The sequence below is a fragment of the Rhea americana genome, unplaced genomic scaffold (genome assembly GCF_003343005.1).
Source record: "Rhea americana isolate MKP2758 unplaced genomic scaffold, rheAme1 scaffold_92, whole genome shotgun sequence".
Lineage (NCBI taxonomy): Eukaryota > Metazoa > Chordata > Aves > Rheiformes > Rheidae > Rhea > Rhea americana.
This window is the reverse complement of record NW_028187111.1, coordinates 829,845-854,779: the sequence shown is the minus strand read 5'-3', so window position 1 is coordinate 854,779 and position 24,935 is coordinate 829,845. Positions and strand designations below refer to the sequence as shown.

The window sequence follows — 24,935 nt, the reverse complement described above, 5'->3', positions numbered from 1 at the left end:
AGCTTATCTAACAGAGGCATTACCCAGGGGCTGCAAAAGAGCAAAGTGCACCAGAGAGAAAGGAAACAAAGCCTTGTACTTTGGTACTAGGCATAAAAACGCCGGCGGTCATCAACTCTGAGCAGAGCTTAGACTTGTCCTGAGCATTTCCCAACCTGTAAACATGGAGCTGTGAGGGTGCCCCATGACAATCCCAGGGCACAGCCCAGCTGTCGAAGCCCACTAGGCCTCACATCCAGTGCTCTTGAGCTCCTGACCTCAGTGGTTTGTCCTCATGGAGAAGACACTTAACACTTAACAGGTTAGGAAATGATGCTCCAAAGAGACTTCCTGCTGTATGGGAGATCATTTCATGTGAGGGTACACTCAGAACCCAAGTCTAATTCTACTCAACATTTTAATTAAGAATTTGCCAGAGGGAATATCGTTCCTTGGAGATACTCAGAACTTGAATGACCACCTCCCTGACCTAACTTTGAAGTTGGCCACATTCTGAGCAGGTTGGACATCCAGAGGTCCCTTCCCACCTAAACTACCCTACAATTCTCTGAATATGCTCATAACACTTGTGGATGTTACCAAACCAGGACAGCCTGAGAGCACTAAGGAAAGTAGGATAAGACCACAAAATGATGCTGATAAAGGAGAGACATCCTCTAAACTTTACAAATGGAATTTAATAATCCAAATGACAAGCCATTGCAGTTAGAGCAGCAAGCCGAAACCAACAATCAACTTGGAGGAATATTGCCTGCAGGAAGATGAAAAAAAGAAACTGCAAGCAGCTTTGATCACCAGTAAAATGCAAATTGGCAATGTGCATGCTGCTGCAGAAAATGGGGAGGTCTTTCTAGCATGTAATAACCAAAACACTGTCTGTAAAATATGGGAAGTCTTCTTGTTCGGTTAGTTGTTTTGGGTTTTTCTTTTTCTTTACTGAGAGCTGATGATACTTCAGATTTTGTATTTGCCCTGCTTGGGGTAGCAGAAAGACATAGATCATAGAATCAGTAAGGTTGGAAGGGACTTCTGGAGATCATCTAGTCCAACCCCAAAAGCAGCTGTGGAAGGGGCACCTGGAGTTGAACCAGGGACCTCTTGATCTGCAGTCARATGCTCTCCCACTGAGCTACACCCCCTACATTTGGTGGAGATGCTCTGAAGAATAACACTAATAAGAGGAAAAACAAAGATCTTCGAGGAAAGACTGAGAATTAGGTTTGTGCAGCTGAAGAAAACAAAGTCTGGCTGAGGATGCATTGTGTTCTGATGTTAGGAAGCAGCAATCAACAGCAAGCACATCTGCCAAAGGCAGAAGAAGGAAAAACAAACAAACAAAAAAAAGTAGCAAAGAAAGTATCAGGAATATATGAGGGATACTCTTCTTTTTCTAGCTGATAGCAGCCTAGGCCCTGGCACCCCCTTGTCCCCTGAAGTTTCGGCAGTGAGGGGACAGGTATCTGCCAGCACGGCCTCGCGGTGCTCGTTGCTGCCTGGACGCAGGGAGATGGGCCACCAAGTGACCTTCAGGGGCTTTTCCAGCTGCCCTGCAATGCCGACCCCGGGGGCTACAGGGCGGCGGGCCCTCACCCCCCGCCTCGCCGCTCCCCCAGGGCTCACCCTCGCCCCGGCCCTCCTGGCCCCACCCCAGGCCCTTCTCGGCCGCGGCCGCTCAGCGGCCGTTGCTGCGACCGTTGCGGCGGCTGCCACCGCCTCCCCCGTTCCCATGGCAGCGGTGCGCGGGCGCCGCGCCGCGGGCCGAGCGGCCTTTCTCTGCGGGGGCGGGGGGCGACTCGGCCCGGCCCGGGGCTGGCGTGGGGCGGGAGCCAGGCGGAGCCGGTGGGGTAGCGAGGCTCAGGCTCAGTCCGGGGGCGCCCTCTCCCACTGAGGCCTTTCTGCAGGTCGGGAGTGGGAGTCCACGAAGATGGTGGATGAGGAGCAGGATGGTGGGTACGATGTTCTGGAGCAGGAGGGGGAGGAAGAGGAGGATGAGGGAGAGAAGGCGCTGCTGGAACAGGAGGAGGAGGAACAGGTGAGAGAGACAGGTGCCACGGCTGCAAGAGACTGGGACCGCTGGCCCTTGACATCTCCTCTGACTGTGGTTTCAAGCGTTCGTGTTTTGTTCTCTCGCCTTCTCTTGCAGGTCCTGGTCCCGTGTCCCCTGACAGAGGAAAACCTGAAGGAGGGCCTCTCTCTCCTGTGTAAAACTGGCAATGGCCTGGCTCACGCCTATGTGAAGTTTGAAGCGAAGGAGAAGTGAGTGTGCAAACCATACTTCAGGAGAAGGAATCTTCCTCCTCCTCCTCCTCCTGCTCCTCCTCCTTCTCTTTCTCCTCCCTACAGATCTGCGTAGTTGTGGACCCTCTACTCTGAGCAGCTGCACTATCTGGCTCCTGATCACTGGTGATGGACTCGTGGTGCAGGAGCATTTCCAGGGCACCTTCTCTGGCTGCCTCATTTCCAGTCTGTGTCTCAGGACAGTGTGTCCAGCATCAGCCCTGAGCTAGGGACCCCCTATGCTATAACCATACAAACTGCTGGGAGCATCAGCATCCTTGAAGACTGAGGGGTGCCTAGTGTGTCCATTCCTCTAGACTGTCGTCCCCTAGAAGGGACCTGAACAGGGTGACCTCCACAAAGTCATCTCTAGGAATATCCACTGAGCATCTTGCCTGATAACTGCTGATCTTTAACCTTTGCACCTGTGAGCACTGTGCACAGTGTCCTTCTAGCAAAGTTTTCCAGGACAGAAGGGAAGGGGGAGAGGAGGATGCCTTATTCTGGCAGTGGTGAGGGCCAAACTGAAAGCCAGTGGCAGGGGAGAAGTGTGAGAGGTGTTCTATTCACCTTCTTCCCCCATAGGCACCTGACAGACATTAGCCTCCTCCAACGCTACATTCACCTGCGGTATGTGGATTTGTCAGAGAACAAGCTGCGAGACTTGTCTCCACTGAGCAGCCTAACTCACCTGCTTTGGCTGAAGGTGGATGGGAATCTCCTTACCAGTGCCTGCATGCAGGAACTACCCTACCTACAAATCATCAGCTTTGCTCACAACCGTATCAAGGATATGGAGGGCATTTCTCACCCCCGCTTAGTCAACCTCAGCCTTAAAGGTGATATAGACTGCTTCTCTTCATTCTTGTGTACATAAGAAGCTCTCTTTGTGTGGGATTAACTCTCTTGTTGCTTCTTCCTTCTCTGGCACTCAGGAAATAAAATCAAGACAGCGCTAGGCCTGAGTCAAGGACAGTTGTTCAGCCTGCACATCCTGGAGCTGCGAGGAAACAAGCTAGAGAGCACAGCAGGACTAAACCTTCCCAAGCTCAAGAACCTGTATCTGGTAAGGGATCAGCCAGCTTGGGGAGTGGGACAGAGATGCTGCACAACCTCGTGCCTTCAGTCCATGGGAGAAGGGGAGATGTTAGCACCTTCAAAGCAGCATATCCATGCTCCGTTTAATCTTCTCCGTCTGAGAGAGAAACAGTTTTTTGAGAAGTGAAGAGACAAAATCACTTCTTTGGGGCAGATCCTGCTACACTGTCTGCTCTGATGATGCAAAGGGAGTAGTAACGTTTTGTATAAAGATTCACATATTAATTGAGCCATGGGAAGATGAAGCTGATGCTGCAAGGACAGTCTTAAACAGACTCATGCAACAGGAATTCAAAGGCTGATTTAAAGGAACTGAATCAAAACTCGTTAATATATGACACAGATGCAGATGAAACCAGAGACCTCTACAGGTTCTTTCCAGCCTATTTTTTTCTGTGAATCTATTGCCAAATTTAAGAATTTTAGCTTTCCCCATCTTGTAACTTGAAACACAGTGAAGTGAATTCAATTCAGTGTTGGGGAATCTCAGACCAATAGAACAACATTCTTCCTTGCACAAGATTGTCAGATTTGTTTCAAGAAGGTGTGCTTATGGATGGATAACAAGGATTATACCAGGAAATGTTTAAAGTTAAACAAAGAACCCCCATCCACCTGCGACCTCTCTCAAGAACATCCAGCCTGCTTTTAGATCAGCCTAGAGGAGCAGAAGAGGAAAATTCCTGGGAGTAGATTTCTCCCACAAGAAAAGGAGCTGACACCATAAGATCCCTGGACTATATCAATTATGTGTTTGAAAAGAGCTAGTATTCCATTTTTTGAACACACTTCTGTTTTATGCTTAGACCCATGTTTTCCTCTCCAAACTGTTTCTCTCTGAGGCCTTAAGGACTCTGATAAGACATGACTGTGGAAGGTAATGCTGTGCTGGCAGTGGAGTAGATGACTCAAGAGTGCATGCGCTAATTAGTCTGGATCATGACACATCCCTGCATTACTAGAGGCTGTGTAGGTATTATTCATCGGGGGCGGTTTTGTCTCAATCACCAAGTGATGATACAGGAAACTTTTTCAGAAAAGTTTTGGTCCTTGAACCTGAACATTTAGAACTCTTTTGGCTACGTCCTGAACAACCTTATCTAGCTTTGGAGTTAACTGTGTTGTGAGCAGGGTATCTCTAGTCAGAGACCTCCAGAGGTCCCTTTCCACCTAAATCTTTCTGTGAGTCTAATAGACTTGAAGATGCTGAGCTAAGGTGCACAACCTAGAGTTGCAATCAAATTCTCAAGGTATTCCATCCTCCATCTTTAAAATTTCCTCTGGGATTTCCACTCCAGCCTCACTGGCTTCTGGCTACCCCGTTCTTCACTACTATGTAGCCTCCTTCCTGCAACGTTACATATGTACTATTCCCCACTTCAGAGAAAGGTGCATTAGTGGTCTGAAGGGAGACTGAGGGGTGGAAAGAGTTTTAAAGATCAGAAATAATTGCTTTCTCTCCCCTGTGTCTCCCTCCTTCTCTCTTCCTGCCTCCCTGGTGCTCAGGCCCAGAATGCCATTAGCAGCCTTGAAGGCCTTGAGGGCCTAGGACAGCTCACAACTCTGCATCTGCGTGACAACCAGCTTGAAACCCTGGATGGATTCTGTAGTACCATGAAGTGCCTGCAGTACCTGAATCTACGGTGGGTTCTCCTTGCTCTGTGCCAAGACCAGAAACCCCCCACATCAGGCTGTGTTCCCATTTGTGACTTTAGAATTTTCTGATTTCTTTGGGAGTTGAAGCCCTGTTAGGAATTGATTGGCCTTTACAGCCCTTAACTTATGTCTAGGGTTCAGCTCTCTAGGGGTATCATAGTCAGGACTTTTCCTGGGCTTCTTGGAAGAGATCTACCCCTCCAGTCACTCTCAGACCTCACCTCATACTTTTTATTTGTTGCCAAAATTCGTTTGGCTCCCTCTCCACTTTCTCAGTGTCCTGGCCATGAACATAAGAATCCTTTTCATCTAAGTATTTTTCATACAAAGGTATGGCTAAACTAGATAACTTAATGGACTCTTTAAGCACAGAGAAATCCAGAGGAAATGTTCTTTTTTGTCTCTCAGTTCAGGGAGCTCCATACAGATCTGTGGTCTGCCACAGGTCCATGGTCTAAGGTCTATGGTCTGTCATGCTGCTAAGTTTTTGGTTGTCTGTGTTGTCAGCTTACTATTCTGAAGGGACCTTGCTAATTACGTTTACCTCTCTCTCTCCTTGTTCACTGTACTCCCTCCTCTTCAGGAATAATGGGATCAATAGCCTTCAGGAGGTGGCAAAGCTACAGGTGCTCCCCATGCTGCGGGCACTGGTATTGTTGGACAATCCATGCTCTGATGAGGCCGATTACCGGGTGGAGGTCCTGGTCCTGCTGCCCCACTTGGAGCGCCTTGACAAAGAATTCTTTGAGGAAGATGAGCGGGCAGAGGCAAAAAAAATCCGTCAGCAAAGGCAGGAGGAAGAACAGGTGAGAATGGCACAGGGAGGAGAAGAAAGTGTAGAGAAAGAGAGATGTCAATCAAGAGTCTCCTCTTCTAGATTATAGGAGGAAAAGGCTGAGGGAAGCCAGTCACAAGGCAGAGGGCCCTGCAACAGACACAGCACAGCATCACAACCCTACTGCCATTTCCAACCCTGCTAGTGGGAGTGAGAGATAGGAAAAAAAGTAGGGCATGGAGTCATTTAATTTCTCCCTCTTTTCTTCTTCAGGAAATGGAGGGATCTGCTGACAGTGATGTGACTGAGTGACCCTTGGTTTTACCACCTGTTCCCCGAGCCCCTCGTGATATGGAGATGCCCTCCCACTGCTGGCATGTGTGGCAGGGAAAGCAAGAGTGCCAGGTGTCTGCATGTGCCAGACCCACCTTCACCTTTTTGGTGGAGAAAGGAGGAGGGTTACTCGCCCTGGTCCTGGAAGCTGTGCTGAGGAACTACAAGGCTCTTGCAGTCACTGCACACACACTCTACTCTCAATAGGTGCCTGGGGAAAAGTGGAGACTTGTAGGTTGTATGGTTTTATTTATGTCTCCCAAAACTCCTGCAAGATTTTCTGGTTTGAATAAAAATAAATAATGAGCCTAAACTGACTGGAATTGTTTATCCTGCACACCCACTGCTATTCCCTGGCTCTCTCACCCTCATCTGTCTGTATCTATCCCCTGTCTGTCTGTCTCTCTTTCTCTCTCCATCCTCTACGTGCTGTTTGCAAAGCTTTGCTAAATCCTGACTCATCGCAGCTCTGGGTCACATGCTACTGTCCCGGCCCTATCAGGGGCGTCTCCATACTGCTGCTGCTGCTGCCGTTGGCTTAGAGGACACATCATCTCCCCTTGAGGTCCTGCATCCCTCCTCAGCTTCGTTCTCCTCTCTTTTCTACCAGCACTTTCTCAATCTCTCGTTCACCCCTGCCCTAGGAAGGTAAGTGTCTCCCCTTGGCCAGCATTCCACCCCTCCACTGCATGCATTTCTGTGCTCCCCATCCTGTGCCCTTCAAACCCCACACGCACTTGAGTCCCTGCAGAAAAGGATCAGGGTGAGCGGCATTAAACAACCAAACTCCTCTCACTTCCTTCCCCTGCTCCTCCCACCTCTTTCTCCTCACCCCCTCCTCACTTTTTCTTTTTTTTTCTTTCTCTCTCTCTCTTTTTTTATTTTTTTATTTTATTTTTTTTATTGCAGGTACTCCTTGCTTCCCTACCCTATAAGGCATCATTTCAGGTTTGAATTTCAGGAGGGGGGCAACCAATAAACATAGGCTGTGTTCTCAAGGGCATTGCAGAAAATATACAGGATGGAGCTTTACTTGGGGGAGGGGTTGGTAGTAGGGAAGGAGAGAGAATTCAGTTTGGGCATTACAGGGGAAAGAACCCAACCTGGAAGTAAACAGTCCCCCCAGGCGGTGTCATAAATACAGGAACTCAGCCAGGTAGCATGGAGAGGGAGGGAGGAAGAGAGGGAATGTTTTCTTATCTTTCACAGCCCCACACCACACAGGGGGAGGAGGGCAGCAGAAAGAGGAGGTGACAGTCAAGCAAGCAATAGCTGCATCAGCCACGGCACTGCAGCAGTGCGGGCTTCCTGAGAGCAGTGCCCAGCCTGGGGGAATTGCAGCAGCACCAGGGCCCTAGCACACAGGATTGCTGGCAGCAGCATGGAGGAAAAGTCTTTGCAATGCTGGCCTGCTCAGCAGGGAGGAGGGGAACTGCTGCAGTGTGAACTTCAGCAAGCCAGTGCTCTAGCAATATGCACTGCCACGAAGCAGTGTCCAGAGGAAGACACTGCAGCATTGCGAGTCTCCCAGCAGTTCCCTGCCCAGCCTCTGCCCAAGGGAGGCTGCTAGCCTCCAGTCTGGCTGCTCCCCCTCCTCACTGTGGTCAACTGATTCCCAGCTATAGCTCTGTCACAATCCCTTATCCCAGCTTATCCGTCTCTGACCTGCTTTCAGGACAGTGCGGCTGATGCCAGGGATTTCACCATGGTCCTTCATGCTGTGCAAAGGAAGGCAAATAGAGGGGGACAAGAGAAAGAAGCAGGAGTGGAGAAAAGGGTGGAAAGAGCTAGAGGAGAGAAGAGATCAAGTGAACAATGAGGTGGGGTAGGCATGACTGAATTTGTGCTTGCCATTTGGCTTCTCAAGTCTGATCCTAACAGGGGCAGGTGGACATGAGCAGAGGGACATGGCCACGGTCAGCATGAGCACATAAGCAGGCGGGGTACTGCATCTGGCACCAAGCTTATTGTCAGGTCCCTCCTGCGCCAAAGATCACTTTGACAGGGTCCCATTCTCTCCCCTGTGGAGACTGTTGAGGCATGGCCAAGGCACTGCTGCAAAGGAAGCTCACAGCAGTGCGGGCACCGCTCTGGAGGAAGTTCCTGCAGCGTGTGCCAGATGGCATGAGGAGTACTGCCAAGGCGGCTGATGGGGGATCCCGGTCCAGATGGACACAGTGCAGAGCCCTGCCCGGCCTCCAGAGAGTCCCAGTTTCACTGACTGCAACTTCCCGCCATTGGAAGCTTTTGCTGAAACTTCAGCAAAGTGATTTCCCCACACCCATATGATTTCCATGAGCCAGAAGCAATGACATCAAGAGCTCCCCAGTGCTGTACAATCCCATGGCTGGCTGGGGGTGGGCTAGAAGAACAATATACAAGGCCAATCTGTGGGAAAAAGAAAGTGGACTGGGGTAGGGGAAGGTATTTTGGACTTCTCCCTCAGAAATCAGATAGTAGCCAGAGAAGCTTTTTCAAACTGCTATCTCCACCCCCAAGCCTGTTTTCTACTTCAGGTTTAACTAGGTGCATCCAAAATGCCAAATTCTCTTCCCTTCCCTACTTATTAGATAGAGAGATGCCTCCTAGCTTCATGTATTTTCCTACATGTGCAGAGGGGCAGGTTCAGATGCTGAGATCAGTCCTCTGTATCTGGACAGGGCCATATTTCCCTCCCCTCCTCCAGGGCTGTTTCTCCCACGTTTTTTCTCCCACTGTGGCCTGTAATAAAATGGCTTCTCAGGCTCCTGGCCTCCTCTGTGCTCGCTCACTTTGGTGCAGCCTTCCCAATGCCTCGCGCCCTGGTGGTTTTTCCAACAGTGACTCCCAAGGGTGGCAGGGAGGCAAGTCAAGCGGCTTGCTGCAGAGCTAGGTCCAGAGAGCGGGGGATGGGTGGGGAAGCACTCGGCCCCCCTTGCTGTGGGCTGGGGAGGGCTCTGCTGGGAGGGGAGGTGCTGGGAGCTGCTGTTAGGCCAGCGGGCACCTCTCAGCTACACCAGCTGATCCATCCCTCTCTGCTGCCTGCGGCTGCTGTGATGCCCTCCAGATTCCTGCCCTCCAGATTCCTGCCCACCCTGATCTGCATCGGGGGCCTAAGAAGGAAAGGGAGAGCACTCAGCTGCAGCTCTGGGAGCGAGGGAGAGAGTTCCCAGAGCTCCCAGTCTGTCCTTTGTGGTGAAAGGACAGAGTAGATTGAAATAGGCACTCAGTTCCCAGATCTTGGGCTTTGGATAGCAATTTTCACATCTCTCCTTTAGTCTGGATTTCCTCAAGCCAGTAGCTTCAGCTCCTAAAATAACTCTTCCTTGAGCTCCCTTCTCTCCGACAGCATCTGTTTTGGAAACGAGAAAGGCACCACATCCAGGGTGCAGTCTGAGGTCTTTCAGAGCAGTGCAGAACTAGGCATCCTTCCTCTCCCTCTTCCTTCCCCTCAACCCCTCCCTCTTCCTCTCCTCTCCCTCTCTTTTTCCCTTCCCTCTCCACCCCTTCCCTTCCCTCTCCACCCCTTCCCTCTCCTCTCCCTCCCCTTTCCTCCTTTCTCCCTCTCCTCTCTCTCTCCTCTCCTCTCCTCTCCTCTCTTTTCTCTCCAAAGATTCATCATGTCAATTGAGAAGATCCATGCCCGAGAGATCCTGGATTCTCGTGGGAATCCCACTGTTGAGGTGGACCTGTACACACACAAAGGTAGGTGGGAGAGGATGAGAATTGTGAGAAGGGACCTCCTACCTATGCTGGAGGAGCAGAGTCTGCACAGCAGCCTGGCAGCTATATGGCTGCCTGCCTAGAGCACACACTATAAACTTCCAGCATAAACTTTCTAATGAACTCCTGGCAAACAGCAAGCCAGGGAACGTGGCAGCTCTTCTGATCTCTGTCTGTGGCTTTGTCTGTGACTCTGACTGTGCATGTGCTCAGCATGTTTGCACATAGGGCTGGTAAATCATCCTCTGCCACTGCAGCCACCAGTGAGGAGGTGCCCACTGCACTGCCCATTTTTGTTTCAAAGGTCTCTTCCCTTCTACCCAGAGTGGAAGATGCTGGTGTTCACATCTAGCCACAGTGATTTCTCTAGTGAATCTCAGAAGTGTGTTCTGTCTCATCATGAGCTCTGCAATAGGTATTGATGGGAAATCACAATGAAACAGTGGACTGTTGTGTGTATGATTTGAGCCATGTGTCTCATAGTAGCAGGGTCTGAAAGTATCATTAATGTAAGTATACGCATCTCCTTGTCCTATGCATGCAATGCACTCCTGCAGCTATGGTTTTAGTCCTGTGAGTCTGGAAGTACATCATGTTGTAGGAAGGTTTGTCCCTGAGACTTCTGTTTAGGCATATATGTGTGTATGTCTCAGCTAGAAGAGCTGCATGTGCATATGCATGTGGGCTAAAAGGTGTGAGAAGTTGTGAGTGGCCACAGAAGGGACTTTACTGGTTTGTTCTTTCTTCATTAAGGCAGAAAAGCCAGCCCCCGTAAGAAGCAGAGAAAATCTCTGGCATCTGTGATTCAGCCTGCTTGCAGCAGGGTGCAGGCACAGGTGCCAAGAGTGGAGCTCAGCAGCCAGATATCCACGTGTCATTTGTAATTCTGGGACTCATGTGGGTTTCTTTGTGGCTGAGATTCAGGATTCCCAAGCTCTGTACCTCAAAGCTTTTGATCATGAGTGGATTTGTTTCTGTCACTTGTGTTTTCCATCTCTAAGAGGACAGGCTGTGAATGGTCAACAACGGGGCCCATGTATTCACACAATTGGTTACCATATTCTTTCCCATGAGAGTAAAACAGAAGCAGATGCATAGGAGCTTTTCCTCTTTATCCTCCAACCTTCTCACACCTGTGTTTTGCTATCTTTCAGGCCTGTTTCGAGCAGCGGTCCCCAGCGGTGCATCCACTGGGATCTATGAAGCACTGGAGCTACGAGACAATGACAAGTCACGGTTCCTTGGAAAAGGTGGGGAGGTGTCTGGTCCCACACCCCCATCCCTGGGGCTGTGTGTGCACAGAGATCCACTGGAGGGTCTCTCTCATCCACTAGTGTAATGTGGATGTTATTCTGCTGACCTCAGTGAGATCCCAAAGGCACAGAGTTAGCGTAAAAAGATCAGGTCTTGATTTTCTCTTGCTGTCTCCTTCTCTCAGTTCGTCTATATTGCTCCTCTCCTCTCCCTTTCTCTATTCTCTTCTTTGCCTCACACTCTCTCTCTCTCTCTCTCTCTCTCTGTCTCTTCCCTTCTTTAGGGGTCCTGCAGGCCGTGGATCATATCAACAGCACTGTCGCCCCAGCTCTCGTGGGCTCTGTAAGAATTTCTCTTTATTCTCTCTTTTTGGACATTTATTCTGCTCTCTCTCTTCCCCCCTTTTCTCTGTTTCTGCCTCTTTTCTTTTTACTTGGCTAATAGACATAGTGATGTTCTCTGTCAGCTTCGGCACACCCCTCTTGCGCCTTCATGTGTGTATGTGTCTGCAGGGTGGAAAAAAAATTAACCCTACTGGCTCCATTGCAGCATCTCTACCATCTAATCAGTCATGTTGATGCTCACTGTAGAGCTCTATCCCTATTTCAGATGTGCTCCTCCTTAAGTACTATCTAAATCTAATCCACATGTCTCTGGACTCACACCCGTTCTTCTCATCCCCTCTCCCTCCAGCATTCATGGTATTGTAGAGCAAAAACCACATCTGTGCAAGGTCTGGAAGCCTCCACAGTACAGTTTGCAACCTTGCATAATGGTGGTGACACATCTGTAACAATTTACTGATGAAGACCTGGAGCAGCATGATTCCAGTTGCTCTGAATAGAGCTGAACTGGAACCACAAGCTACACCAACTACAGCCCATGCCACTGTGTGCCTCCCTGAGGAGTCAGGCTGAGACCAGCTCGCTCCATCCTTGAAAACACATGGTCTAGTGGAGGCTTCCTGTTCTGGGCTTAATCCTGCTCTCCACCTTGCTCCCAGGGATTGCTCCATCCAGCTCATATTTGCACGCTTGTGGGGTGAGCATCTTCTGTTTTGCCTAGTGTCTTTGTAGCCATACCACCACTAAGCTCCCTAGAAGCTACCAAAAGGCTGGGCAAATCCTTGAGTGAGTCATTTCCTGAGCTCTTTGTGGTCTTGCCTGGCTGTCACTGATCTCTAATCTAGTTTGGGTTCATCTACACTTCACTGCAGTCATATTGCCATGGCTACATAACTTGACTATATACCAAAGGACTGAATTCCAAAGCTTTGTGTGTATATATTCCTCCACAAGCTAAAGAAGTCCCAGTTCCCCCAGTTTCTCTATCAATGCTTCTTTTCTCACATACCAGAGCTAACAAGTCTTATCTTCTTAGAAGCTATTTCTTCTTGCAGGGCCTCTCTGTGGTAGATCAAGAGAAGATAGACAATCTGATGCTTGAGATGGACGGCACAGAGAACAAATGTAATTTCTTCTATTTTTTTGGTCTGGGAAATGAATACTATGAGAGGGTGGAGGGAGGCTACAGAGCTGGAGTAGGGGGCATTTGCAGGGCTGTTAGAGCCGTGTGTGAGTGCAAGGCTGGACTGGCAAAGGGAACTGCCAGGCACAAGGGAAATGTTTAAGAGCTTGATTTCTTTTTGGTTTTGCCTACAGCCAACTTTGGTGCCAATGCTATTCTGGGAGTTTCACTGGCTGTCTGCAAGGCGGGAGCTGCAGAGAAGGATGTTCCCCTGTATCGGCACATTGCTGACCTGGCTGGCAACTCTGATCTCATCCTTCCTGTGCCAGTAAGGCTCTTCCATCCCTGACATCCAAATTCAGAAACTAACTTCAAAAAAACTTCCAAGAATGCATTGGGAGGGAAGGAAGGAAGGGATATAGGACTGAAACATCAACTGAATGCACTGTAGTGGTCAAGAAAGCAAACCGAGGCCTAAGATTTGGGAAGGACTGAGAACAAAATGCCCACACCCCGAGTAGTGCATGAAGTTCTCCCCTCCCTAGCTTCGCAAGGGTAGAAGGGAACTGGAAAAGACACAGAAAAGGGTAAGGAGACTGATTAAAGGCATAAAGCAGCTTCTTTGTAGAAGAAAGAGCTATGTAAAGTAGGATGTTTCAATCTGGAAAAAAAGGATTGAGAAGGATATGGTAGAAGTTGTGGTGGGAGTTGGTTGGGGATAAACCATTCACTCTCAGAGCAAGAACTAAAGACATCATGTGAATCCAATAGAGGCACGACTCAAAAGAAGAGAAGGTGGGTCCTCACATTAGGAGTAGCTGCCCCATAGAATTCCTTGACAAAGGGTGTTGTCAAAATTTTCATGGATTCAAAGGAAAAATAGGTGGTCATGGAAGAGAGATTGACCTATCATTACTGAACACACAGATAAACATATTCATCTTGGAGATCTCTGAGAGATAAATTGCTGGGAAAATCCTCTGCAACCATTTACTTTGTGCCATTGTTGGAGTGAGGACTCCATGCTATTTGGGCCTTTGCTCTAGTGCACTGTAGCTGATGTACTATATTACCCTGTGGATGTGATGTATTACAGATGGACACAGTGACCCATTCAAGAGCCTCCTCAAGCTGGTGGCAAGATGGGTACTGTTAGCTCTGATTCTCTTTTGGACTCTTCCAGGCTTTCAATGTGATCAATGGAGGTTCCCACGCAGGGAACAAACTGGCCATGCAGGAGTTCATGATCCTGCCCGTGGGAGCTGAAAGCTTCCGTGATGCAATGCGCATTGGGGCTGAAGTCTATCATAACCTAAAGAGTGTCATCAAGGAGAAGTACGGCAAAGACGCCACCAATGTGGGTGATGAGGGAGGCTTTGCCCCCAACATCCTGGAAAATAGTGAAGGTGAGAGCCATGCAGAGATGGAATAACCTTGCCTGCAATGCTGCAATGAGGCCTTTCTACTCCCAGGTCACAGCATTCCCCCAACTTTGTTTCAAAACATTATGCGTTGGGGTCAGTGACCTCCTGTGTTAGGAGATGGTTTCCTTTCCCTCCCTCTCCATACAAATCTTTCATGCATGTCCAGACACACCCAAGGCTTTCCTCAAAGTTGTCACTGAGGTGTGGGTCTGTTTTCTGATTTCTTCTCATTTCTGTGGATATGTCCTCTACAGCTCTTGACACATTTATATTGTTCTTTGGCCTCCTTTCTTCCTCTCCCATCCCACTGTCAGCCTCTCTCAGCTGCTCCTGCTCCCAGGATCATCCCAGTGGAGCCTCTGTGATACTGGCTAAGTTCCCAGTAAAAGTCAGGGTTCTTTTCATGGACTGACTCTCCTGACTGCAACTCTTCTCTTCCCAGCTCTGGAACTCCTCAAGGAAGCTATTGACAAGGCTGGCTACACAGACAAGATTGTCATTGGTATGGATGTGGCAGCCTCTGAGTTCTATCGTGATGGCAAATATGACTTGGATTTCAAGTCCCCAGATGACCCAAGCCGCTACATTTCTGCAGATGAGCTGGGTGACCTCTACCAAAGCTTTGTACGTGATTATCCAGGTGAGCTATGTGCTTAGCAATGGGGAATCAGCACTGGTGTTGCATATATAACAGGCACATTGTCTCCGTGTTTTGGGGGTGGGAAAGAAAGCAGCTTTGACTCAGGCTTCTTCTGTTATCCCTTCAGTGGTCTCCATCGAGGATCCCTTTGACCAAGATGACTGGGAGGCTTGGTCCAAGTTCACAGCCAATGTGGGAATTCAGATAGTGGGAGATGACTTGACGGTGACAAACCCTAAGCGCATTGAGCGAGCTGTTGAAGAGAAGGCCTGCAATTGTCTCCTGCTCAAAGTCAACCAGATTGGATCTGTCACAGAGGCCATTCAAGCGTGAGTCCATCCCGCTGTCCCTGATGGCCTATGAGAGGGGAAGATTTGGTGCTGAACCACAGCAGGGTCTAGCACGATCCATTGAACAAAATCACCTTTGTCTCCACAAGAGTGTAGGATGTTGACGGTGGGAGGAGAGGATGCCTGGATCTCACCTTGTGCAAGTGGTGGTTACAGGAAGAGTTACTGATTGCATTTCTTGCTCCTTGCAGATGTAAGTTGGCCCAGGAGAATGGCTGGGGTGTGATGGTGAGCCATCGATCTGGGGAGACTGAAGACACCTTCATTGCTGATCTGGTTGTGGGACTGTGCACTGGGCAGGTAGGTGAAACCCAGGCTATGGACAACTTTTGTGGAAGAAAATAAGAAGGGTGAGAAGACAAACCCCTCTCCTCTCCCTATGGGGAAACTGGTGCAAGTCATAATAGTGTCTTACACTATTTGTTGTGTGGAATGCTTTACAGATAAAGACGGGTGCTCCCTGCAGGTCTGAACGCCTGGCTAAATACAACCAGCTCATGAGGTAAGAGTCTCCAAGAATGGGAACACATATGAGAATGGAGAATTAACTAACTGGTGTGGGAGAGTTTGAGAGCCCAAGGGTAAAAGGGGTTCATGGGGGAAACATTATGAAAACAGGGCCTAGACCCAAGAATAGGATCCCAGGCACATCTCTGGAGCAGACTCCTTCCCCACTCCTTTGCATGATGGTGCACCATCCTCATGCACAGCAGCTGGAAGGAGCAGTGCTTCTCTAAACATTTTCAGTTTTCTGGCTGATGCACTGCATCTCAGGTGCTCTGGTGCCTCTGATGCTCCCTCACTGCAAGGGTCTAATGTTTGCTGTCTCTCTCTTCTGCAGGATTGAGGAAGAGCTTGGTGATGAAGCACGCTTTGCTGGACATAACTTTCGCAATCCAAGTGTTCTTTGAACACTGTCCCCAGGGCACTGCCACTCTACTGCTCTTTCCCAAGTCACAGCCCCTGAAGCTGTCTTCTCTCCACTGCTCCCTTTTCTGCTCTCTCTTTCTTTTCCCTCTGCCACCTACCACTCTTACCTCAAATCCCCAATGAGTTCAGGTCTGTGTGGCTAGACGTATCCAGGTGAAGGATGAAAGTGAGGCCTACCCTCTCTCCCTTGCTTTGGGGTCATGACCATTTCTAAATCTAGGCATTTTGTGTCTTCTGTTTTTGTGCAGGGACCATGTCTGAGTCACTTTGTTCACATATTAGACTATGGGAGCCTGCTGCCTAGTGTGTTTACGTTGTACACCAAAACATGTGTAGTGAACATAAGTGTGTTGGCTGGTGTGTTTGGACAAGTGTTGCATCTGTAGCTGTGTCTGGATGAGTGCTGCCAGTGGCTCTCATTGTGCATGTGTATAGGTGTGCATGTACTGGCCTACACTGTCATTTTGCCCCAGGCATGTTTGTGCTAAGCCATGATGGGACCCAAGTGTCTCTTCATTCCACTCTGAGTGCTGTGTTGTATTGAGCTGTGCTTGTCAGCAGCTTAGCATTGATCTGCACTGCTTTCTGTCACTCAGTGTGTGTGTGCTGTCAGTCTCTGGGTTAAGCGGCTCTGTGGGGTATCGTGGGTCAGTGCATAGCAGTGTGAGGAGTATATGAAGACACAGTTGTAAACAAACACATGCACTCATTTGCTTCTCTTGACCTTTTTCTCTGTTTCCTTCTCTCTTGCTCTCCTTCACGCTGTCCTCCACCCATAATGTCTGCTTCACCTTCTGAACAATCCATGCTCAGCTGAGCAACAGACAAACTAAAGAACCCTAAACTAAATTAAAATGTATTTCACACCTGAGTTGCCTGGCTTGGCCTGATATTTTTCTCTACACAGCTTGTGTTGGGAGAGCTTGCAAGCAAAGCAGAAGATCAAACAGAAAGGTAGCCAAAACAAGCAGGACAGGCAAAAGAAACAGAAAGCCAGGTATCCTCATCTCCTTTCACAGCCCTGCCATGTAGCTAGAATGGTCTGCCAACTGTGTGGTTCCAGAGAAGAGAGCTGGACAATAATGAGAGGAGGGCAAGTGGGAAGGTGTAAATTCTTTCCCACCCCTCTGCACCAAATCTTGTTGCATGAAGGAATGCCAGGGATGTTGTGCAAAGGATTTTAATTATGCCCTCCATTGATGCAACAGACCTCAGAATAGGTCACAGACAGCTGCCCACTTAACATCTAGTCAAGTATGTTTAAGTACTGGAACTACACGTATTTTAAGAGAAAAAGCTGCCCCCTGAGAGGATATGTAGACCAATGAATGAAGGGGTAAATGGGATGTCAACCTCCTTCAATGCCATCTTAGTTTACAAGGGACAATACGGCAGTATTCGGGAAAAATATCCTGTGCTCCAGCTGGTTTTGCAGCAGGCCAAGTAGAAGCAGACCTCACTGCTCCTCTGAACGGACTCCAATTAAGGTGGAAAGGAGGAGGAGTGCTACTTTGAGAAATCCAACCCAAGATATAAAGGAGAATAGATGATGAAAACATTTTGACTGCCCCATCTATTCTTGACAGTAGCCCTTCCATTTATGTGGTCATGCTCAGGTACTGCAAAACTCCTGCTGTTTCAGCAAAGCAAGTTTGCAGTCCCTCACCTAAGTCACACTACTGTGTTTCAGTGAAGACTGAGGTGGATCAGCAAGTCCTAAGCCCTCTCAAGTGTGCACTGATGTTGATCTTAAAACTGAAAGACAACACTTGTAAGAATCAACATTGGCATTTCATTGCTGATTCTTTAGTGAATAATACAAAAAACGGAATAAGTTCAAGAAGGGAAGACGAAGCATATGATATATGTGCCCAAACCAGAAAAGAGGATAGGAAGAGAAATACAAAAGTAGAAACAGGATTGGTTTCAAACGGATCATTAGTTAGTATGAAATACATCTTGATAATAACTGAATATGGAACAAAACTTGATAATAATCGACAGCTTATGTCCTAGCTATAGACCGTTTCTTGCCCACGTTGTCATGAGGCCACCTCTTCAGTCTCTTGGAGAAGCAGCACAGCTGCAAGGTGAAACTTATTCCACACTTAAAGATTGCAGCTAGAAGTGGAGTACAGCCATTATGTCCTCCTTCCAACCTCGTATTCATAGATGAATAATCCCGGAACAAAAAGGTGCTGAATGGAGCATGCAACCCACTTGCATGCAACACGATGCACCCTACCAGAAACCCCAGTCAGCTGCCCCCCCCACCTGCCCCCTGCGGCTACCACCTGCCCCTGCCCCCCAACTAGCCACCCCTGCCAGCAGCCCATCACCACCTGTCCCCTCCTCCAGCAGCCCCCACCAGTTACCCTCTGCCACCTGCCCCACAAACTACCCCACCAACCGCTCCCATGAGCTCTGCCCCAGCAGCTCCGCCCTGCCAGCAGCCCCAGCCAGCTGCTTCCAGACACCCGCACCCCGCTGGCTGCCTCCCCCAGCTGCCCCCGGCCCCCGCGGTGCCCGGGACCTGGAGGCCAGGCGGGAACAGGCAGCGTGGCAGAGCCGCAGCTGCCTTCTGGGAGCTGTAGTTCAGGCATTTTCGTGGGGAAAGAAAAGCTCCATTTTCCTGTGCCAGAGCCCTCCGCTTTCCTCAAAATGCGAGCCCTTCAGCAGGTAGGAAGGGTCGGTGTGTCACGGGAGCTGTTTCACTGGGGACTTTCCGTTAGGGGGCACCCGTGTCCCAGCACGAAGCGTGCGGGCAACGAGCGAGGCCCCGGGGGCTGCGCGCCCCGCGCCCCCGGCCCTGCGCCCTGCCCCCGGCGCCGCAGCGCCGCGCGCCGCCTTAAAAGCCAGGGGAAGGGAGGGCGATAGGGAAGAGTTCGGCTGGTGCCTGCTGGCAAAGGCATGTTTGGGGGATGGTCAGGTTGAATTTGGTAGTCTTACAACGTTTTGCCACAACTATGTTTGCAAAATTTTATATATATATAATTTTTGTTTATATATAGATATATATATGTATATAAACTTTATATTGTGAAGGTAACTATATTGTGTTTACATGCATAAGATACAGATAACATTATTATTCCATTTGTATACCTAACTACAGTTTTCTTTTTAATGTTGGGATTTTGCGAACAATGTGGTTGTTGCTTAGCAGTCAGTGCAGTTTTTTGGAAATAAAGTTTCTTAGCTTTCTGATTCCCAAGAGCATTTCTCCTCATCAGCTCTCTTTTATTTGCCTTTTAATTTAATTTATTTATTTATTTGTGCAAGGAAGGAGATGAAGTATACAAGGTAGGCCATGTTCCCCTCTAAAATGCAGCAAGGCTGTAACAGCAGGGAACCAGTATATATGTCCCCACACTGGGAAGACTTTCTTAGTGAAGAGTTATTGCCAGTGAGGCATTGTCACATCTTGGTGTTAGAGAAGATGCTGGAAAGCATCGATGTGATGAGGATGCATTTCCTCACCTTAGTGTCTTTCCTAAATCAAAAGAGTTTGTCATTGATAGCACAACACTTAGAAGCAAGATGTGACTCTGGTATGCTTGGGTCACTACAAATAGTTATCTTTGGCCAATGCATCATAAAATGTATCATTTCTGTATCTCTTCTTGCATCAATGGAAGAGATTAGGTTATAGTTTCCATGTAATAACAATATCCAAATACTTTGTTATTCCCCTGCTTGAGGACTCCTGTTGTGTAAGCTGATGTCTCTATGAGACCAGTGTGCTATAATGTGCTTTCAATCAGAGTGAGAAGGACAACACAGTGAGAAAGTGGAAATATGACAGTATCTGTTAAAGGAAACATTTGCAGCGTTGGTTTTGTTTAAAATCTCAAATCCTGTTCTGTTTAGATGACATTTTCAGAGCAATGTTTAGCTGTTAGAGGAGTAATTTAACACTGGCCTCCATTGAAGCCCTCAGAATTGTTCTTTCATTTGTAAATGGGTGCGTGTGCCCATGAAGGAGTTGGAAGGGGAGCTGTTTGGGAATTAGGCTTGTTGAGAACACAGTGAAGACTTAATGATGAAGAGCTACTGATTTCCTCCAGGATCTTTTTGTCTCTCTCAGGGGTGATGGGATTGTACTCATCCTTGGGAAAACAACATCTTTAACATATGAGGCCGTCAGGGACATTCCTCTACTGAACACCCAAGAAGAGGTCCACAGATCTGGGTTCTGAGTAATACCTATGACATGGTGAGCAACCTCCATGAAGAGAAGCATATGGTTTTGTTGCTGAAAGAGTAAATACAGAGATGTTGTCAGGTGGACCTGAGGCTCAGTCTGTGGACAAAGATCAGATTACCAGAGTATTGCATGTCTGAGTGTGCAAACAGCTATGCCATACGTGGGAGGAGATAAAACACCCTCCATAAGTGACAGAGATGCCATAGTTTTGGTATAACTGCATCCATCACAGGCGTCTCTGCTAACACAGTGCACATTCTGCCATGCCTTAGAAATCAATTTTGTGGCCAAGACAGACTGGCACATCTAGTGGACAGATAAACTGGGGTGATGGAAAAGGTAACCACCCTCATCCCTGCCCATCCTCACTTCTGAAGGGTACCAGAATAGCACATCAATGAACCTCGCATTAACAGCTCCCAGTCTTAGTGGCCCTCTGCTGTACTCTGTCCAGTTTATTGCTATCTCTTTTGTACTATATTTATGTAAAGAGGATATATCACAGTGGAGACCTTGTTTCTCAAGTTAACATTTTTTGCACAGTAGAATCAGGGTATGATACAGCAGGAGAGATCCTAAGAGATTTTGTGGCCCATCCTCCTGTTCCAGAGGAGGATCAGCTGTAACCGAGCATTCCTGATATATATGTGCTGAGTCTCCTAGCTGACTCACAGGCTTCCTGAGTTGCTTGAAAAAATCCATCTTGAAAAAATATAGCTAATAATGCTCTTCATTTAGCCAAGCTCTTCAATCTGTTGATTTCAAAGGTGATTTCATTTTATTAACTGGGTTTGGCAGCCAGTCTGCCTATGGTCTTTCTGTACTGGAACATCTGACCATTTATGTTTCATTTGTCTATTTTTGACTCCTGCTAACCACCTTGCATCACAGTACAGTGTGAATTTGCCTCTAACATCAGTTTGGGTATGAGGATTTCTGAGTAGGGAATGGGGAGTTGTCTGTCACCTATGGGAAGGGTGACAGCACCCATCACAACCCTCCTCACACCCCTCTGAAAGGTTCCTTGTAGTTCCTGATCATATCGTCATTAACCATGCCAGCAATAGCTTATCCTTAGCCAACCACAGACCCAAAAAGGTCTTGGCCAGCTGCACTTGTCTTCAGTTGCTTGTCATTTTTCTTTCCTCTGGCCAAAAGACTTAGCCTTACTGTTAGAGATGGTAATTCTCCTCCACAAGCAAGCCCACAAAAGGCAAGATTACACAAATACAAATTGTTGCCCTATTCCGTGCTCCTGTTTGTCTTTTAAACAACCTCTTGTGTCTTTTCATAAACTAAGATTGCAGGCTTTACAGAAAATAGGCCACCTTTCGTTTGCTTGTTGAAACTGTGCTAAACCTAATAGGACTGCAATCTAGTAGAAGGGTCTCTGCCAATTATATTATGTAAATAATAAATTACACTAAAGATGTTAATTTAAATTTAAAACCTGTTTAAGTTAAAATTTTGATCTCAAGCACTGACCTAGTAATAGAAGAGGACAACATGAAAACCATGTCATAATTTATATTCTGGTTAAATAAAAGAAAGCCTGACATGTTGCTGATGCAGAAGACTCTGAGATAATTTAGAATCAACATGGAGAGACTGGAGTTATACCAGTTACCATAGCTTTCATGCAGGCTATTCCCCAAACCATAAAAGGGTAGTTTAGTGGTGTGGATATTTTGTCCAGCATCCAGAAAACAGGGATTTTCAAGAGATCTTTCTTGAATCATCACTTTAGCCTTTAAGGATCTCACTCGTGAGCTCAGGAGGCAAGACTGCAAAAGGTAATAGCGTTAAACAGCACTGACAGTGAACAACAACAATATATTTTTCTTATTTTTCAGGGGCCTAACTTGGTGAGACACTTTGTAAAGCAGTTAGTACTTACATCTGTATTTGGGATCAAGAGTGTGTTCTCTTCAACATAATACTTCTGTAAATAATACGCATTCAGAAAGGTCACATTTTAAATGCTCCAGACTGGCTACCGAAAATCCATGGGCATTTTTGAAAAGGTTAGCTGTAACTTTTTCATTTCACGTTTCGAACGGAAAGCAGCAGCAGCAAACTACAGCATTCCAAGACGACTGCTGGCAGGGTAGAGGCTCTCCGCAGTGGTCAGTAGAAGAGGCAGGTTGAGAAGGAGGGATGCTAAGAGAAGAAAAGAAGGCTGGAGACATGAGGCATGTTGATACTGTGTAATGGGGTGCTGTATGCCAGCTAAGCTGGCTTTGGACCTAGAGGCAGGTAAGAACAGTGCCATGTCAAGGGTAAATAGGGAGGGCCTTAAATAGTATGGTACCAGTGGCAATAGGATGTGGAACAAAAGAGTTGGGAGCCATGAGCTTGCAAGGGACATTGTTATGAATGTTCTTCCGATGTTCACATGTAATGGTAATTAGCGGTACTGAAAAACTGATGAGGAAATTAATACGTCTGCATTCAGTGCTGAGTCTGGATGCTGCATAGTAAATAATGCTTGGAGCCATGTAACTGACAATAAGGGTAGAAAGAATTGTTGAATAAATGCCCACTGGAGGAGCACTGTCCAGGCTGCTCATAGAAAGGGACAGTAGGTCCTGCTGAAGGAACCATTGGTGACTATATATTTAAAGGCTATCAGAATGCAGATATCCAGTGGAACTAAACCATCAACCGAGGACAATACAAAGACTTGTCCATTTGCACGCACAGCTTGTTACATTTAAACATGCAGGCACGTGTGCCTGTGGGTGTATAATGCATCTTTTCTTTTTTTTGCTTATATGACCAGCCGTATTTTCCACAGCTAAAGCAGTCGATAATGGCAACATTTGCTCACTCCTAGACTTCACGCTAGTGTGCACTCACCAACTCTAGTGTACTGTGCTCCCACAGCAGTCAATGGCACTAGCAGTATTTGGGTTAGACCCTTCACTGATAACAATAAATGAGCTCCCATCCCACTCCCTTCCTGGGGTCTCTGGTACTTGACTACAACTTTTGCAAAATGGCCATATCCGTGCTCAGCTATATTGAACTTTGCAAGCAGTGCACAGAGATGGGCCACTGCAGCTTCTTAACAGGGAGGCACACACAAACGAGGAAGGATTTCTCAGGTTTTTAACGTTCTGGATGCATTTATGCTCCTTGTCATAATAATAAAGCGGTCCAGGCCTTAAGGAAACATTTCTCCCAGCGTTCAGCTGGATTGTGGCATTTCTCAAGTGTTTTGCAAAACACACTCAAGCTGAGATTACATGGAGGCTACAGCCGGGTTTGTACAGCAGGCTCCTCCAGCCGGAGTGGCTGCTCCTTCTCCTTCGAGTGAGAAAGCAGGACTGCGCTAGACTGCCAGCCTTGTGTGGCGTTTTCTGCCCGCTCCCGCCGCGGTTTGCCCCTTTCCGAGGGCGCCGGGCTGTCCCGTGCGGACCGTCCCGGCTCGGCCGCCCCCTGCTCGCCACTGGGCCCCGGGCCCGCTGCCGGCCTCGGCGCTCGCCTCTGCCTTTGTGCCGTTGCTCGGCAACGGGGAAGGGGGGATGGGCCGGCCTCCGGGGGGGGGGGGGGCGGCTGAAGCACGCACGGCTTGTGTAATCCTTCAAGCAGGCTCTGCATGCTGATTAGAGCTAGCCCAGCGAAAGCGAAGGCCAGGCCTGGAGCCCAGCCGGCCGCGCACCCCGGCGCGAGGCGGGGCGCTAGGCCGCGGATCGGGAGCAGGGCGGTGCGCGGGCTGCGGGGGGCTCCCGTCCGCGGCAGGCGGATCCAGGCCGTCTCTTCCCTGGCTCCTGCTGCCGGACTCGGTGGCTCCGGGGTCTGTGGGGCTAGAGACGCTCCAGGCGCTGCCGTTCCTTTGTAGTGGGATGGCGCGGGGAGGCGGGACTGCGGGGAGGCGAGGCCCGGGGAGCTGCGGGGCCGGGCCGGGCCAGGCGGGCAGGCGAGGAGGGCCCGGGAGGGTGCTGCTGTCTGCGAGAGGGGGCGAGGCCCGGGCTGTGAATATTGACTCCCTTCTCGCCTGGCGCCCTCATTTCCTCTCCCCGCTCCCACCGCCGCTTCCAGCTCTGGGGTCTGCCCGGGGGAGGTCATTTATTCTCGGGGTATTGTTCTGAGGAGCGGATTTCAGCCGGGGCTCCCGACCCCCCACCCCAGCACCTCTCCGTCCGTGCGTCCCCGGGCTGAGCGCCGCAGCCCCCGCCGGGGCCGGGCCCGGGCCCGGCTTCCCGCTCCCCTTGTCGCGGCACTGCTGGCCCAGCCCGGCCTGGCCGGCCCGCTCCCCCTCGGCCGGCGCGGGGGCAGAGCCACGTTTCGGCGGCGGGGCGGGCCGGGGGAGGCTGCGGAGGGGGCGGGCGGCAGGGGAGGGGGGCTCGTTCTGGGCTCTTCGGAAATGGGAGGTGGCTAAGGGAGGCCGCGGTCGGCGCGATGGGAGGGCGGCGAGGCAGCGCCGGCCGCGCCTGAGAGAGGGGTGCGCCGCGGGGCGGCGGGGGGAAGGGGGCGCCAGACCCGCGGGGGGTCCCGCTCGCCGCCACATCCATCCCCCCGGAATTGCTGCCCCTGCGACCGATTTGTTATTCTGGAGGCGCCAGAGAAACCGAGGGAGCGCGGAAAAGGAGGGAGGAAAGAAAAAAAAAGGGGGGGTGGCAGCGTTTAAATCCCTTCCCCCTGCTCCTCGCCTCCTCCATTCCTCCCTTCATTCGACCTCCCCTCCGGAGCCGCCGGTGAGTCCCTCGCCCGCTCGCAGCCCTTCCCGCCCTGCTTGTCATCTTCGCCCACTCACTGCATTCTTACGCGGGTGTTTTTCCCTCCTGTCTGTCTGTCGGCCTCGGGAGTTGGGGGGGGG

General features: G+C 49.3%; 3 protein-coding genes and 1 non-coding gene across 7 annotated transcripts in view; 3 read left to right on the top strand and 1 right to left on the bottom strand.

The window, feature by feature from the left end:
* Positions 1 to 1,067: 1,067 nt before the first annotated feature.
* On the bottom strand, positions 1,068 to 1,139 carry TRNAC-GCA (transfer RNA cysteine (anticodon GCA)). The gene has a single exon. It is a non-coding gene; the product is annotated as a tRNA-Cys (tRNA).
* Positions 1,140 to 1,824: 685 nt separating this feature from the next.
* LRRC23 (leucine rich repeat containing 23) lies at positions 1,825 to 6,440 on the top strand. The gene is made up of 7 exons (XM_085324522.1): positions 1,825 to 2,032; positions 2,144 to 2,256; positions 2,863 to 3,116; positions 3,213 to 3,343; positions 4,882 to 5,018; positions 5,615 to 5,837; positions 6,080 to 6,440. Exons 1-7 carry the CDS (start codon positions 1,925 to 1,927, stop codon positions 6,116 to 6,118), a joined length of 1,005 nt encoding a protein of 334 aa, XP_085180648.1. The 5' UTR covers positions 1,825 to 1,924; the 3' UTR covers positions 6,119 to 6,440.
* Positions 6,441 to 6,617: 177 nt separating this feature from the next.
* Positions 6,618 to 16,777, top strand: ENO2 (enolase 2). 4 transcript variants are annotated; one of them, XM_085324696.1, is made up of 13 exons: positions 6,743 to 6,787; positions 7,049 to 7,087; positions 9,732 to 9,823; positions 10,996 to 11,091; positions 11,379 to 11,437; positions 12,495 to 12,564; positions 12,757 to 12,890; positions 13,746 to 13,968; positions 14,429 to 14,626; positions 14,754 to 14,955; positions 15,168 to 15,276; positions 15,420 to 15,478; positions 15,818 to 16,777. In XM_085324696.1, the coding sequence occupies exons 3-13, from the start codon at positions 9,739 to 9,741 to the stop codon at positions 15,885 to 15,887; spliced, it is 1,305 nt and encodes a 434-aa protein (XP_085180822.1). In that variant the 5' UTR covers positions 6,743 to 6,787; positions 7,049 to 7,087; positions 9,732 to 9,738; the 3' UTR covers positions 15,888 to 16,777. The 4 variants fall into 4 exon arrangements, with proteins under 4 accessions (XP_085180821.1, XP_085180823.1, XP_085180824.1 ...); XM_085324695.1 differs by lacking the exon at positions 7,049 to 7,087 and having other exon boundaries at positions 6,618 to 6,787; XM_085324698.1 differs by lacking the exon at positions 11,379 to 11,437 and having other exon boundaries at positions 6,737 to 6,787.
* Positions 16,778 to 24,501: 7,724 nt separating this feature from the next.
* The window catches only part of ATN1 (atrophin 1), a 27,153-nt gene continuing 26,719 nt past the window's right edge, over positions 24,502 to 24,935 (top strand). Inside the window, exon 1 of the mRNA XM_085324686.1 lies at positions 24,502 to 24,813. The gene's annotated coding sequence lies outside the window, so the exon portion shown is untranslated. The remainder of the gene's footprint in view (positions 24,814 to 24,935) is intronic.

What these genes read in the sequence shown, in the direction of transcription:
- LRRC23 (XM_085324522.1), top strand. Translation starts at nt 1,925, where the DNA reads ATGGTGGATGAGGAGCAGGATGGTGGGTACGATGTTCTGGAGCAGGAG. An exon ending in CTGCAGTACCTGAATCTACG is followed by an intron (nt 5,019 to 5,614) that starts GTGGGTTCTCCT and finishes CCTCCTCTTCAG; the next exon opens with GAATAATGGGATCAATAGCC. An exon ending in AAAGGCAGGAGGAAGAACAG is followed by an intron (nt 5,838 to 6,079) that starts GTGAGAATGGCA and finishes TTTCTTCTTCAG; the next exon opens with GAAATGGAGGGATCTGCTGA.
- ENO2 (XM_085324695.1), top strand. Translation starts at nt 6,618, where the DNA reads ATGCTACTGTCCCGGCCCTATCAGGGGCGTCTCCATACTGCTGCTGCT. An exon ending in GGACGGCACAGAGAACAAAT is followed by an intron (nt 12,565 to 12,756) that starts GTAATTTCTTCT and finishes TTTTGCCTACAG; the next exon opens with CCAACTTTGGTGCCAATGCT. An exon ending in CATCCTGGAAAATAGTGAAG is followed by an intron (nt 13,969 to 14,428) that starts GTGAGAGCCATG and finishes TTCTCTTCCCAG; the next exon opens with CTCTGGAACTCCTCAAGGAA.